The sequence below is a fragment of the Suncus etruscus genome, chromosome 7 (genome assembly GCF_024139225.1).
Source record: "Suncus etruscus isolate mSunEtr1 chromosome 7, mSunEtr1.pri.cur, whole genome shotgun sequence".
NCBI lineage: Eukaryota > Metazoa > Chordata > Mammalia > Eulipotyphla > Soricidae > Suncus > Suncus etruscus.
This window is the reverse complement of record NC_064854.1, coordinates 49,090,384-49,105,007: the sequence shown is the minus strand read 5'-3', so window position 1 is coordinate 49,105,007 and position 14,624 is coordinate 49,090,384. Positions and strand designations below refer to the sequence as shown.

The 14,624-nt window shown below is 33.4% G+C and overlaps 1 protein-coding gene across 2 annotated transcripts in view; it reads left to right on the top strand.

Annotated features, from left to right (window-relative positions):
- Nucleotides 1-14,624, top strand: part of RGS7 (regulator of G protein signaling 7) — a 306,416-nt gene that overhangs the window by 193,750 nt on the left and 98,042 nt on the right. For both annotated transcript variants that reach the window (XM_049776515.1, XM_049776514.1), the window contains exons 5-6: nucleotides 4,359-4,465; nucleotides 13,548-13,599. In XM_049776515.1, coding sequence (XP_049632472.1) covers nucleotides 4,359-4,465; nucleotides 13,548-13,599 — 159 coding nt within the window. The remainder of the gene's footprint in view (nucleotides 1-4,358; nucleotides 4,466-13,547; nucleotides 13,600-14,624) is intronic.

Below are 14,624 nucleotides of genomic sequence, written 5' to 3'. Positions count from 1 at the left end.
TTGTTCTTGCCCCCTCAACTAACTTTTATAAAATGCTTTCCATTAACTTTAAGTACAGTTGCTTAATAGCAAATTACACTATGTGGAAGTGTTTTGAATTTAAATAATTTTTAATAATTTTATTATTTGTGGTTAGAATGAATAAAGATATTATACTTAATAGACTTGTTACTCCAGCTATTTAAATGATGGAACTAACATTCATACTAGAAGATTAATTAGTAATTATTGTGACCGAGCCACCTTGTACTGGGAGGACAATTTTATGAATTACTCATAATATTCTGTAAACTCTTCAAAGAATGTCAGTGGTCAGTACTTCCAATGAAAACCTGGCTAGGTCTGGTTAGATAAAAGTTGTAAATGGAAGTATTAGCTCTGTATTTAGCAGTAAAATAAATATTATTTAAAATATCAAGAAATATATTCCATGGCTATTCTTTTTGATTAATTTTCTTTCTTTTTTTTTGGTTTTTGGGCCACACCCGGCAACGCTCAGGGGTTACTCCTGGCTATGTGCTCAGAAGTTGCTCCTGGCTTGGGGGACCATATGGGACACCGGGGGATCGAACCGCGGTCCGTCCAAGGCTAGCACAGGCAAGGCAGGCACCTTACCTTTAGCGCCACTGCCCGGCCCCGATTAATTTTCGTTAAAGTATTTATAAACATTTTATAAGTTTAGTCCTTAAATAATCATTGACTTGATTAGGCCTTTACATCTGAAGTATGCGGGAGCTAAATTGTTATTTTTGAGAGATTTTGATTTGGGGGACAAAACTTTTGCATTGAGGGTTTCTGTGCTCAGAGATTACTAATGAAGATCCTCAGAGCATCATCTGTGATGCCAGGGATCCAACTAAGGTCAGCTGCATGTAAGGTGAGTTGGCGCCCTTCTCTCCACATACTGTTTCTCCAGCTACCAAGCTAACCTTTGATCTTATAGGTATCTCACAAAAATTTACAGAATTAAGAGCATCTAAAATTTTATCAAAACAAATTTTCCTTAAATTATATCTTAGAGTTATCTCTTATCTGATAGCATTATCAATTAGAGATTATGAAATTGTAATGTATAAAATCAGATTATACAAAAATACATTATTGTTCCTCACAAAAGTAGGTAGTTTTTTTTAGTATTACCAGGCTACACTTAAATTAGGCTGTATATTAATTTGTCTATATTGAATAATCAAGGAACCTATATGCAGGTCAAACTATGTTAGTGTTACAAGATGAAACTATGAAGATACTATCTTATTAATTTATATAATAGATGTATGAAGGTAAAAACACTTTATATTTTGTTAACTTTACATGTTAGTATCCAGCTTTGCTTATGTATTTCCTTCTACCTATTGCTGTGCTTAAAGTTCAGAAGATCTTTAATCTCTATCTTTCTGAGCATCTGTTACTCATTCTTGAATCTTCTTTAAGTAACATCATTGAGTGTTTCTGAAAAACATTGCTAATAATATTTTTCTAAGCTACAACTCTATAAGCACCTCCTTTTTGGTAAAAGCCAACAATTCCAATTGATTCTTCAACCATCTTGGTTTTATAGATAATCCATAAATAAAAAATAATTAAATATTGATTTTATTTATAATTATTAGATGTACTCATAAAATTTATTCAAAAGTAAATTTATGGAAGGTGATTTTCATAAAGTATTTTAGCTAAAATTATTCAATAAGTAATGAAGTATAATAATTCTCACGTAGGGCTGGAGTGAGGCTGGAGTGATATTGCAGTGGTAGGGCATTTCCCTTGCATGCTGCTGACCACGGAGAGACCTGGGTTCAATCCCTGATGTCCCATATGGTCATGCAAGCCAGAAGTGATTTATGAGTGCATATATAGGAGTAACCTCTGAGTATCACCGGGTGTGCCCCCCCTACAAAAAAAACCCTCTCACTTTATAGGTATTTACTATACATAAGAAACACTCCCTTTAAACATCAATGTTTCAACAAATACATGGTTTGTTTTTTTGTTTGGGGAGTCACCAAGCCATGAGCAATAGCCGTTCAGGTGCTATTCCAGACTTTGTCAAGAATCACAGTCAGTCATTTCTGGGGAACAAAGAAGTGCTAGGAAATGTGAAACTCTTGCATGTGCATACAAAATATATCTCTGACTCTCTTAAGTATATTCTTTTTGATTCTCATACCAATCCTGTAAGTTTCATTAATAAATGAAAGAGGCATAGAGAAGGTAAATAATATAAATTCATTAATCCCACAAAATTTTTTCCTAAAATATAACACTAATCATGGGATATATGGATATAAAACTACATAGGCTTTAAAAAGAGCTTGATTTTGAGCTAATATCAAAATCACAGTTTCATCAATAGTTTCAAATGAGACCCAAACTACAGTAATCATCCTTAAACATGGTGGAGGGAAATTATCATTATAGTGAAATTTGTGTTGGAACAATATAAGAATAAGCATTTCGTATAGATATAATTGTAAATTATGGAGCCCAAATTAAAACAATATTTGAAAAATGGTTCCTTTCTATATAAAAAACAATAAGTACAAAAGAGCTTTGTTGGGAGTATGAATGACTGGAACACTTAATAGTATGTGTATTCCAGGGATAAAAGTAAAGAGAATGACTGGAATTTTTCTTGGCTTATCTTCTTTGGGAGGGGGTTGGGGTCACATCTGGCAACGCTTAGGGGTTACTGGATCTATGCTCAGAAATGACTCCTGGCAGGTTCGGGGGTCCATATGGGATGTTGGGATTAGAACCACCATCCTTCTGCATGCAAGGCAAACACCCTACCTCCATGCCATCTCTCCAGCCCCTGGCTTATCTTAAAAATAATGTAATAATGGGGGCAGGAGCGATAGCACAGTGTATAGAGCATTTGCCTTGCATGTAGCTGACTCAGGCTCAATAACTGGCATCTCTTATGGTTCTTTAAGCCTGTCAGGAGTTATTTATGAGTGCAGGTCCCTAAGTGATGCTGGGTGTGACCCAAAAACCAAAAAAATGCAATAAATATTTGAAGGAAGAAAAAGTTAACAGATAAAATGTTTTCAAATTACTTGAAAACAAAAGAAAATTATAGTACCACATAATAAGTAAAAATTAACAGCTAGTTTATTAAGAAATATAGTTATAAAGATAAGAGGGCAGAGGGTTCTGTGATTAGAATTGCTATAAAAATATTTGTATTAGTTATTACTGAACATGTCAAAGCTCTTAATGACTGATCAGATAGAAAGAAAAATCCATATAGTTTTAAAATGTTGGGAGAACCCTACATAGAAATATTATAGCTAATTGTCTAAGCAACAAAATAAAGCTTAAAATAAGTTGAATATTATGTGTAAATAATTTTATATTATATATTTATAGAAATATTTGTTATACTATAAACTGATTTCATAGGTCATTATTTTCTAGGATTAAAACTGTCAAATTTATTTGTTTTCTACAAAGAAAGTAATGAATTCACTACCCAAATTTGGGTACCTGTTATTGAGATTGTTGTTCACATAGAAATACAATTTTATGTCCCAACTGTTATAATGCTCTTGGAAAACAATAAACTTTGCAATGTTAAGAAACTCTATAGTTCATACCTAGAATGCTTGATATAAAATAGTAAAATCTAGAAAAGTCTGGAAAGTTGTAAAACCATAGACCAATTTGTTATATACTGTAGCAGCATAGATGGTTTTACCTACCTTAATAATCCCAATAGCCTTACTTAATAATGATGCATACCATTTGAAAAATTGCTAATAGTATTACATATCCATTATACAAATCAAGGAATGGTACAACAGAGAATAAAGTTAAAATGCTACTTAAATATAAAACAGAATTGAAATAATATTAACAGAGCAAAATACAAACCAACTATAAGATAGAAAAGCCAGGTTCTGTAATTTCATAAAATGCATCGAATTTCATTATTCCATAATACCACGATTTTGTGGGTTGAATATTATAAAGTTAGGTTGGTCAATTTGCAGTCACTATATCAGGAAGTAGGTCAATTTTACTAAAAAAAAACAAATATATAAACAACAACAACAAAAGAGTATATAAACTAAGTGAAATAAGAAGAAAACAAAGCCAGGTTTTCAGGATGCCAAAATTCAAATTTAAGACTGAACTCAAATGGGTAGAAAGGGATAGTATAGTAATTAAGTTTCTTACCTTGCATGTACATGACCCAGTTTTGAGTTCCAATGTTGATAAGGTTCTCCAGTCCCTGGGCACTACTGTACATGGTCTCAAATCTCCCCCATATGCAAAAAATAAAACCCTTACTAGTTTCAATTAGCATTTTAAAAAAGCTTTTATATGCATTTTTGTTTGTTTTCATAAAACAGTGGAGGCGCTTCATTTGGGAACATTAATGGCTGCCCATGGTTACTTCTTTCCAATCTCAGATCACGTCCTCACACTCAAGGATGATGGCACCTTTTACCGGTTTCAAGTAAGTCCAATGAAAGATATTTTAATGGTAAAACAAAATTCTGCATTTTGTTCATTGGTTTTACAGGACATTTGGAAATTTTGATTTATTCTACTTTAGTGTAGTCTAGTTAGAAAACAATATTGAACAATTAATAGAAAACAATAAAGAGATAAAGAACATACTTTTTAAAGATGATTCACAAAAAGTAAATTGTATGATTATTGAGTAACATACGTCTATTGATTGACTTAATGGAATTGTGGAAGGCAGAAGAATAATTCAACTGTAAGTTATGATTATTTAATAATAAAGAAATTGAAAATAACAATTCATTATGTTTGATCTTAGTTGTGATCCCAAACCATCTTCAGTACAAGCAAACTTTCAGTAAATCTATAGGGTAGAATTTAGCTACCTTACATTTTGGGGACCTGAAACCCATTTTCGAATTGGTGGAGAATGGCGTGCATCTGAATGATTTACATATATATATATATATATATATATATATATATATATATATACATGTATATACTCATCTGAAATAGAAAACCTGAAAATTGATAAGAATCATTTGAACTCATTTTTACAGTAGATACAGCTACTACTACTTCAGGAAATAATTTTGTATTTGAATTTTAATCACTGAGCAAAAATTGATTTGGGGGTTTACAATGAGTTATGTGCAGTGTTTTCTAAAGTTCACCCCATTCTATACTATGGTTAATTCATAAATTACAAATGAATTACATTTGACTGTGGAATGGATAGGAAATACATGCTTATAAAATGAAGGCAAGCATTGCTAATATTCAAAATACTTAATTCTTATATGTAATTTTTGAGAATTCTCTCTATTATCTAAATTCTTTGTGTGTGTGTGTGTGTGTGTGTGTGTGTGGTTTTTGGGTCACACCTGGCAGTGCTCAGGGGAACCTCCTGGCTCCATGCTCAGAAATTGCTCCTGGCACGCACGGGGAACCATATGGGATGCCAGATTCGAACTGATGACCTTCTGCATGAAAGGCAAATGCCTTACCTCCATGCTATCTCTCCGGCCCCTGTATTATCTAAATTTTAACATTGTAATATTCTTCTTCCTTTTTCCAAATATTATTAGCTGATTATATATAAATAATTAACTGAATATTATTTTTATACCAAAAACTTAAGGAGAAAAAAAGAATCCTTGCTTTTATTATTTTTCACAATAACAGTGCTGTCATAGCATATACTTTTATTTCTTTAGATCCCTTTTATCCAGAACAAATAATACAGGATTTTTTTTGTATTGAATACTTAGAAGATGAAATCTATTTAGTGATACTTACTTAAATATATACTCATTTTAATTAGTTAAATTAATAAATCCTAAGAGACTTATAAAGAAGTGCTATTGGTGATTAGGAAACAAAATATTTATATATAAACTTTTTATTTGTTTTCTTCCTATTAGAGTTGTACTTTATATAAGCTTATTCTTTTTTAATAATAATAATTTGTATTGTCACCAAAGTGTGAATAACAAATCTTTCACAGTAATATTTATGGTACATAGTGACAATGAATCAGGGCCATTCCCACCACAAGGGTAGTCCTCCCTCAACTCCATGTGTCCCATATCTCCCCTTTCTCCCCTGGTGTGCTAGTGAACATGTTCCCTTCTGTGTACAGCTTGTTGTAGATAGGGTATCTATTCTGTTATTGACTTTAGGTTTGATGTTTAAGCAGATCAGTTTTTAATTCCACTCAATGTTCATATGGCTGTTTGGTCTTGGTACCGTTTATTTTTATTTTCTCCCTCAATTCATGAGGCAGAACAAGTTGATTCAAGTTGTGTGGCTCTGCTGGAAAAAGACAAAGAAAAAAGGAAAACAAAACAAAAACAAACAAACAAACAAAAAATAGCAACTAAAAAAAGAAAAAAGAAAATAATGCACGCAGCCATAAAAAAAAATCACCAAAAAATAACCACAAGAGTGAAAAAAGAAAGTAAAAGGTGGAAGCAAAAAGAGGAAAAGAAAAAAGAAATAAAAGAGTGCCGGTGTGGCAAGGTTTTGTGCTCCCCACCTTTTGTCTTTTTCTTTTCTTTTCTTTTTTTTCTTTTTCTTTTTTTGCATAGGCACAGTAAGTATTGGGAAAGAAAGGGAATTCCCTTGGCCTAAGAGATTCAGGGTTTCTTCACCTTGAAGCATACCATCATGGGAACAAGTACTGGCTCCATACATGCTCATTACCACATCCCAAGGGCTTTTTTTGTGGTGCCAGGAAACTTTCCTCTCAGTTGTGGATGATAAAATCAGGCCACTACCACTACATAAGCTTATTATTCTATAAAAATATTTTATGTAGAAGTATCAGAGCTATAGCACAGTGGTAGGGCACTTGCCTTGATTGCATGTAGTTGACCTGGGTTCAATTTTTAGCATCTCATATGGTTCCTGTGCTTGCAGGGTGCTTCCTGATGGCAGTCATGAATAAACCCTAAATACTTGCTGGGTGTAGTCAGAGAAAAAAATGTTTCATATAGAAAATATGACTAATTTTTTTCATTTGCTGCGTTCTGAGTCAGATGGGGAAAAATAGCATTCCAGGATTAGAATATAAATATTGTAAAGAGCCTTCTTTCCTTCTTTCCTTTTTCTGTTATTAACACATCTATCATTTTAAATTTGACAACTATAATAATAGGGAAAATCTTGTTCAGGTTTCTATTTTTATCTAACAGCAGAAATTTCTTTTTTGTTGTTGTTGTTGTTGTTTTTGTTTTGGGATCACAGTGGTTGTGCTCAAGGGTTACTCTTGGCTCTGCAATCAAGATCACTCCTGGCAGTGCTCAGGGAACCATTTGGGATCAAACCCAGGTCAGGTGCATACAAGACTTATCTGCTGTGCTATCCCTCTGACCCTGAGCAAAAAATTCTTTGCTGCATTTGAGTTTAAATTAAATTCTTTCTTTCATTTGATCAAATTAAATTCTTTAAATTAAATTATTTTTATTGCATTTGAGATTAAATTAAATTTTAAAGAATTTGCTGCATTTGAGATTAAATTAAACATCTTAGAAGAATTTTTGATTTTAAAATCAGAAAGTAATATAAAATATTATGTTTATAATTTCTTCAGGGGTACAATTTTAGCTGCTATTAAGAAATCTCAAGATGTTTAGGATATTTATTTTTATTTTTATGATTTTAATGATAAGTTTTTGTATTTACTATAGATTAACAATTATCTAATTATGCTCTCTTTGCTCTTTGGAAGTGAGCTCTAATATTAATCTCCATGTTCTTTTCCTATTTTTCATCAAATTAGTACATATGTAAAAGATTATGGAGCAATAATTTTAAAGTTTGGAATAAGATTTATCATAGCTAAAATGGCCAACACCGAAGGCCAGAGCGATAATCTGGCATGTAGTTCAACTTCTATATGGCATATTTAATATATGATCTATGGTCCTCTAAGCCCTGACAAGATTGACTCCTAAGCTTCTGACTCCAGAAGCAAGCCCTGAGCATCTTCAGATGTGGCACTAAAACAAAACAAAACAAAACAAGCAAACACAAACAAAAAGGAAGACAACAGTAAAAAATAGACAAACTCATGGATAATACGGTAAAATTAGATTATCAGTTTTGAATAACTTTGGTTTTTTTAAAAAATTAATTAAGGAACTGATATTTACAAAGCTATTGACACTTGAGTCTTAGTCATACAATATTCCCTTCCAACATCCGTGCCAACATCCCTCTTTCAGTGTTTTCATGCTCTCTCTTGTGACCTTCCCAAAGGACACCTTAATAGGCACATTTCAAAGTTTGGTTGTTGCAAATTAGATCTTATGTATGCGTGTGCTTCTAGTGTTGTTGAGTCTATACTATGTATGCTACATATCACTCTTCCACATCATTGGTATACCCAAGGCCCTTGAGTTCTCTGATTAGTTTTCTTCCTCATCTTATTTCTTCTTCCATAATTTCTTTTATCATTTTCCTTTCTCTGTTCTGGGATCAAAGGCTCAGAAAGATAGAAGAAAAACTTCAAATATAATGAAATTTTAGATATTTGATAGTCTTTTACAAATAGCCAAAATATTTTTCTTGGGGCCAGGCGGTGGCGCTAGAGGTAAGGTGCCTGCCTTGCCTGAGCTAGCCTTGGACTGACCATGGTTCGATCCCCTGGCATCCCATATGGTCCCCCATGCCAGGAGCAACTTCTGAGCGCATAGCCAGGAGTAACCCCTGAGCGTTACCGGGTGTGGCCCAAAAACCAAAAAAAAAAAAAGTTTTTTTCCTTAGGAAAAATTGTGTATTAGTTGAATAATCTAATGCTCACATAATATCACTGGATAAAATGCACTATCACAAGACAAAAATGATCCATTACTTTACAGCTATATGACAAAGTAAGTATTTTATATGTTCAGAATGTAACTGTGAACATTTCTTATGATTATTGAAGGAAAATAAGGATCTGTATAACCATTCTAACTAGAAAAGCTAATTTTAAAGTTTTATATATATGTATAACAAATTGTACACTGAAATTATTTACTGAAATAAAATATCCCAAATGGAATAAAACACTCTAATAAGTATTTCAAAAACTAGTATCAGAATGAAAGCAAAATTTTAGGTACTTGGCTTAATTATTGTTCTCCTAGAATATTAAACCATTTTTTTTTTAATTTTTTTTTTATTTAAACACCTTGATTACATACATGATTGTGTTTGGGTTTCAGTCATAAAAGGAACACCACCCATCACCAGTGCAACATTCCCATCACCCAAGTCCCAAATCACCCTCCTCCCCACCCAACCCCCGCCTGTACCCTAAACAGGCTCTACATTTCCCTCATACATTCTCAATATTAGGACAGTTCAAAATGTAGTTATTTCTCTAACTAAACTCATCACTCTTTGTGGTGAGCTTCCTGAGGTGAGCTGGAACTTCCAGCTCTTTTCTCTTTTGTGTCTGAAAATTATTATTACAAGGGTGTCTTTCATTTTTCTTAAAACCCATAGATGAGTGAGACCATTCTGCGTTTTTCTCTCTCTCTCTGACTTATTTCACTCAGCATAATAGATTCCATGTACATCCATGTATAGGAAAATTTCATGACTTCATCTCTCCTGACAGCTGCATAATATTCCATTGTGTATATGTACCACAGTTTCTTTAGCCATTCGTCTGTTGAAGGGCATCTTGGTTGTTTCCAGAGTCTTGCTATGGTAAATAGAGCTGCAATGAATATAGGTGTAAGGAAGGGGTTTTTGTATTGTATTTTTGTGTTCCTAGGGTATATTCCTAGGAGTGGTATAGCTGGATCGTATGGGAGCTCGATTTCCAGTTTTTGGAGGAATCTCCATATCGCTTTCCATAAAGGTTGAACTAGACAGCATTCCCACCAGCAGTGGATAAGAGTTCCTTTCTCTCCACATCCCCGCCAACACTGTTTATTCTCATTCTTTGTGATGTGTGCCATTCTCTGGGGTGTGAGGTGGTATCTCATCGTTGTTTTGATTTGCATCTCCCTGATGATTAGTGATGTGGAACATTTTTTCATGTGTCTTTTGGCCATGCGTATTTCTTCTTTGTCAAAGTGTCTGTTCATTTCTTCTCCCCATTTTTTGATGGGGTTAGATGTTTTTTTCTTGTAAAGTTCTGTCAGTGCCTTGTATATTTTGGAGATTAGCCCCTTATCTGATGGGTATTGGGTGAATAGTTTCTCCCACTCAGTGGGTGGCTCTTGTATCCTGGGCACTATTTCCTTTGAGGTGCAGAAGCTTCTCAGCTTAATATATTCCCATCTGTTAATCTCTGCTTTCACTTGCTTGGAGAGTGCAGTTTCCTCCTTGAAGATGCCTGTAATGTCCTGTAGTGTTTTGCCTATGTGCTGTTCTATATATCTTATGGTTTTGGGGCTGATATCGAGGTCTTTAATCCATTTGGATTTTACCTTTGTACATGATGTTAGCTGGGGGTCTAAGTTTAATTTTTTGCAAGTGGCTATCCAATTGTGCCAACACCACTTGTTGAAGAGGCTTTCCCTGCTCCATTTAGGATTTCCTGCTCCTTTATCAAAAATTAGATGGTTGTATCTCTGGGGAACATTTTCTGAGTATTCAAGCCTATTCCACTGATCTGAGGACCTATCCTTATTCCAATACCATGCTGTTTTGATAACTGTTGCTTTGTAGTACAGTTTAAAGTTGGGAAAAGTAATTCCTCCCATATTCTTTTTCCCAATGATTGCTTTAGCTATTCGAGGGTGTTTATTGTTCCAAATGAATTTCAAAAGTGTCTGATCCACTTCTTTGAAGAATGTCATGGGTATCTTTAGAGGGATGGCATTAAATCTGTATAATGCCTTGGGGAGTATTGACATTTTGATGATGTTAATCCTGCCAATCCATGAGCAGGGTATGTGTTTCCATTTCCGTGTGTCCTCTCTTATTTCTTGGAGCAGAGTTTTATAGTTTTCTTTGTATAGGTCCTTCACATATTTAGTCAAGTTGATTCCAAGATATTTGAGTTTGTGTGGTACTATTGTGAATGGGGTTGTTTTCTTAATGTCCATTTCTTCTTTATTACTGTTGGTGTATAGAAAGGCCATTGATTTTTGTGTGTTAATTTTGTAGCCTGCCACCTTGCTATATGAGTCTATTGTTTCTAGAAGCTTTTTGATAGAGTCTTTAGGGTTTTCTAAGTAGAGTATCATATCATCTGCAAACAGTGAGAGCTTGACTTCTTCCTTTCCTATCTGGATTCCCTTGATATCCTTTTCTTGCCTAATCGCTATAGCAAGTACTTCCAGTGCTATGTTGAATAGGAGTGGTGAGAGAGGACAGCCTTGTCTTGTGCCAGAATTTAGAGGGAAGGCTTTCAGTTTTTCTCCATTGAGGATAATATTTGCCACTGGCTTGTGGTAGATGGCCTTCACTATATTGAGAAAGGTTCCCTCCATTCCCATCTTGCTGAGAGTTTTGATCAAGAATGGGTGTTGGACCTTATCAAATGCTTTCTCTGCATCTATTGATATGATCATGTGGTTTTTATTTTTCTTGTTATTGATGTTGTGTATTATGTTGATAGATTTACGGATGTTAAACCAGCCTTGCATTCCTGGGATGAAACCTACTTGATCGTAGTGGATGATCTTCTTAATGAGGCATTGAATCCTATTTGCCAGGATTTTGTTGAGGATCTTTGCATCTGCATTCATCAGTGATATTGGTCTGTAATTTTCTTTTTTGGTAGCGTCTCTGTCTGGTTTAGGTATCAAGGTGATGTTGGCTTCATAAAAGCTATTTGGAAGTGTTTCTGTTTGTTCAATTTCATGAAAGAGTCTTGCCAAGATTGGCAGTAGATATTAAACCATTTTTATTTATAAGATGTTCAATTCTCAAATATTCTTCTTTCCAAATAGTGAAATGGGAGTCAGTTTCTGTTTATGACTGAAACCCAACTACAAGCATGCTTGTAATCATGGTTCTTACAGATTTTATATATAAATAAATAAAATGAAAAGGAAAATAAATAAAATTTATTAGAAAGAAGAAAAGATGCCTTACAAAGACTGGATATGTCCTTAGCATTTTCATTTTTATTGTCTCAGAATTTCTGTCATCACTATTAATAATATTCTTTTTATAAATATAAACTTTTTATTTAAGCACTATGATTATAAACATGATTGTAGTCGGGTTTCAGTCATAAACAGAACACACCCTTCACCAGTGCAACATTCCCACCACTAATGCCCCCCTCCCTCCTTCCCATACCCTGCCTGAATTCAAGACAGGCATTTTACTCCAGATATATATTTTTTTAAGTTTAGTAAGCTGTTTTTGTTTCTTTCTTTATTAAAGGATAAGTGTTAAAAAAAAATACCCTTGTAACGGTGTGAGAGTGGCAATAGCCACTGTTTGTGTAGCCCCAGCAAAATATGGGGAAAACAGAAGAAAAGCCTTGGCCTAATTACAAAGAGGCCTCAGCCCTGAAGTTTTCTGGCATAAGACCGACTCTGTGCTCCAGGCATACTAGGCTACCCAACCCCTGAGTGGTCCTGGCGAAACTTTTTCGCACATTAGCTGTTGCTGGTGCCAGGTTCCTGTAGATTCTGGTTTCTGTGCATTTCGTTCATCGAATCATGTTGATGTGGAGCGTCCTCTAGTTTCACTTCACCATTAGATGACGAAACACCTGCCCTAACAGCAGGTTGTTGCTGTTGATAAGTCATCTGGGTGTTAAGAGAGAACTGTTTGGAGTAACTCAATGCCAGAGCAGTGGTAGGGTCTTCCCTGGTAATAGTCTTTGTTTTAATGTAGCAATTTTTCAAGAAAAAGTAGAGATAAACAGTATCCTCTAGGAAATGAACAGTTTGGAAAGTCTGTTCTCAAGGGTCAAATAGATTTTACATAATTTTCCTTCTGTCCTCCTTAACCCCCACATTTGGAAGGTATAGTATAGGTAATTAAATACAATACCAAATGTGCTTATTTCATACAAATTATTAATGATTAACTTATAAAAGATAATTAACTATACAATCATTTTTGTCTACAATTAGTTCTATTGAGTTATAGTGTCATCATTATCCAAAGAAACAGTATGATAAGATAAACATCATCGAGTGTTTATTCATATTGCAGAGTCAAATATGTTAAACTAACAAGGATATATAAATTATCTCATAACTGTGAAATGTTAATTGTATACCGCAATATAGGCAATGTCATATCCTTCTTTTAGTTTTTGTGGATTAACACATTTTGTTTGAGTAATGCAATCAGGTATTTAAATTTATGTTAAATAAATATTATGTTATTTTTTAAATAACATATATTAAATGGGATGTGCAATATGTTAAATGCCTGCTAGTGTTGAATGTATGTGGAAGCTGAAAAATCACTTAAAATGATAAATGTAGAATAAAAAGTTTACATTGGCTGAGTAAATTTTTGTATTGCTTAAACACTATTATAATATGTATGACACAAGCTTTCTAAATAATTATTAAATATATATGTAATTAATAAACTAGAAACTTAAATGTTATATATCTAATCAAGTTCAACTTCTTTTTATTCCACAGACACCCTATTTTTGGCCATCGAATTGTTGGGAGCCAGAAAACACAGATTATGGTCAGTGCTATGCCTCTTGCTTTATTAATGATAATCAATTATTTGGAAAATACCTTTTTACATTTCATAGTTTTGTCAGTGAACACGAATATATTAATTCTATGTAAAGGAGCAATAGTTCTAAAATTAAACTTATGAATGATGATCTTTTTTGGAATAGTACCTAAATCTATAACAGCTTTTTTCATAGTGACTGTTAAATAAATATTCTTCTTCTAGTAGGTTAAAGAGTTGTAAATAAGATTTTAAAACAATATTGATTCATGGAGCTTTGTCTATGACAAAAATGGGGGTTATCTTTTCCACTGCTATATTACTTGTTCTAATCTAAGTAACTTGCCTTCAACAATTTTATTTTTTGTATTTTACATGAATAATTCTATAAGTTTATAAAAACGAATGTGTTCAACAAGGCAAGGTCAAGTGCAAACCAAAGAAAAGTTACAAAAGAAATTTAATAGACATCAAATTCAGTAAATTTAACAAAATGAATTTAGCAAGCAAAATTTTAGTTAAACACTTCAAGGACATGTCCCAGATAAATATCTTATTAGCTATTTCAGAAACCTTTACTTTTTTTTTTAAGATTTCATGATTTATAAAGTTCACTTCCACAAATATGTGTTAGTGGTTTTTCTCTCAAAATACTATTATTATGGATATTGGAATGTCAAAGGTTAATGGCTTCACATTTGGGTATAACATTACAGATGGTTGGAAAAAGAGAATTATACAGAATGTGCCAGAAAAAAAACAGTGCTATGCGCAAATATTTTGCTCCAACCTATCAATAACCAGTATCAATTTTGACCCGCAGCCTATCAATAATCAGTATTATAACTAGACTCTGTTATGATAGCTAAATATTTTTACAATTATCAGTATATTAAACTGGCAAAACAAAAAACAGACTAATTACTAAAAAAAAATCTGGATGTTACACAGCACATTTGGGTAACACAGAAAAGTCACAGGCGGAATGGAGCAATAGTACAGTGTATAAGGTGAATGCCTCATACACACTT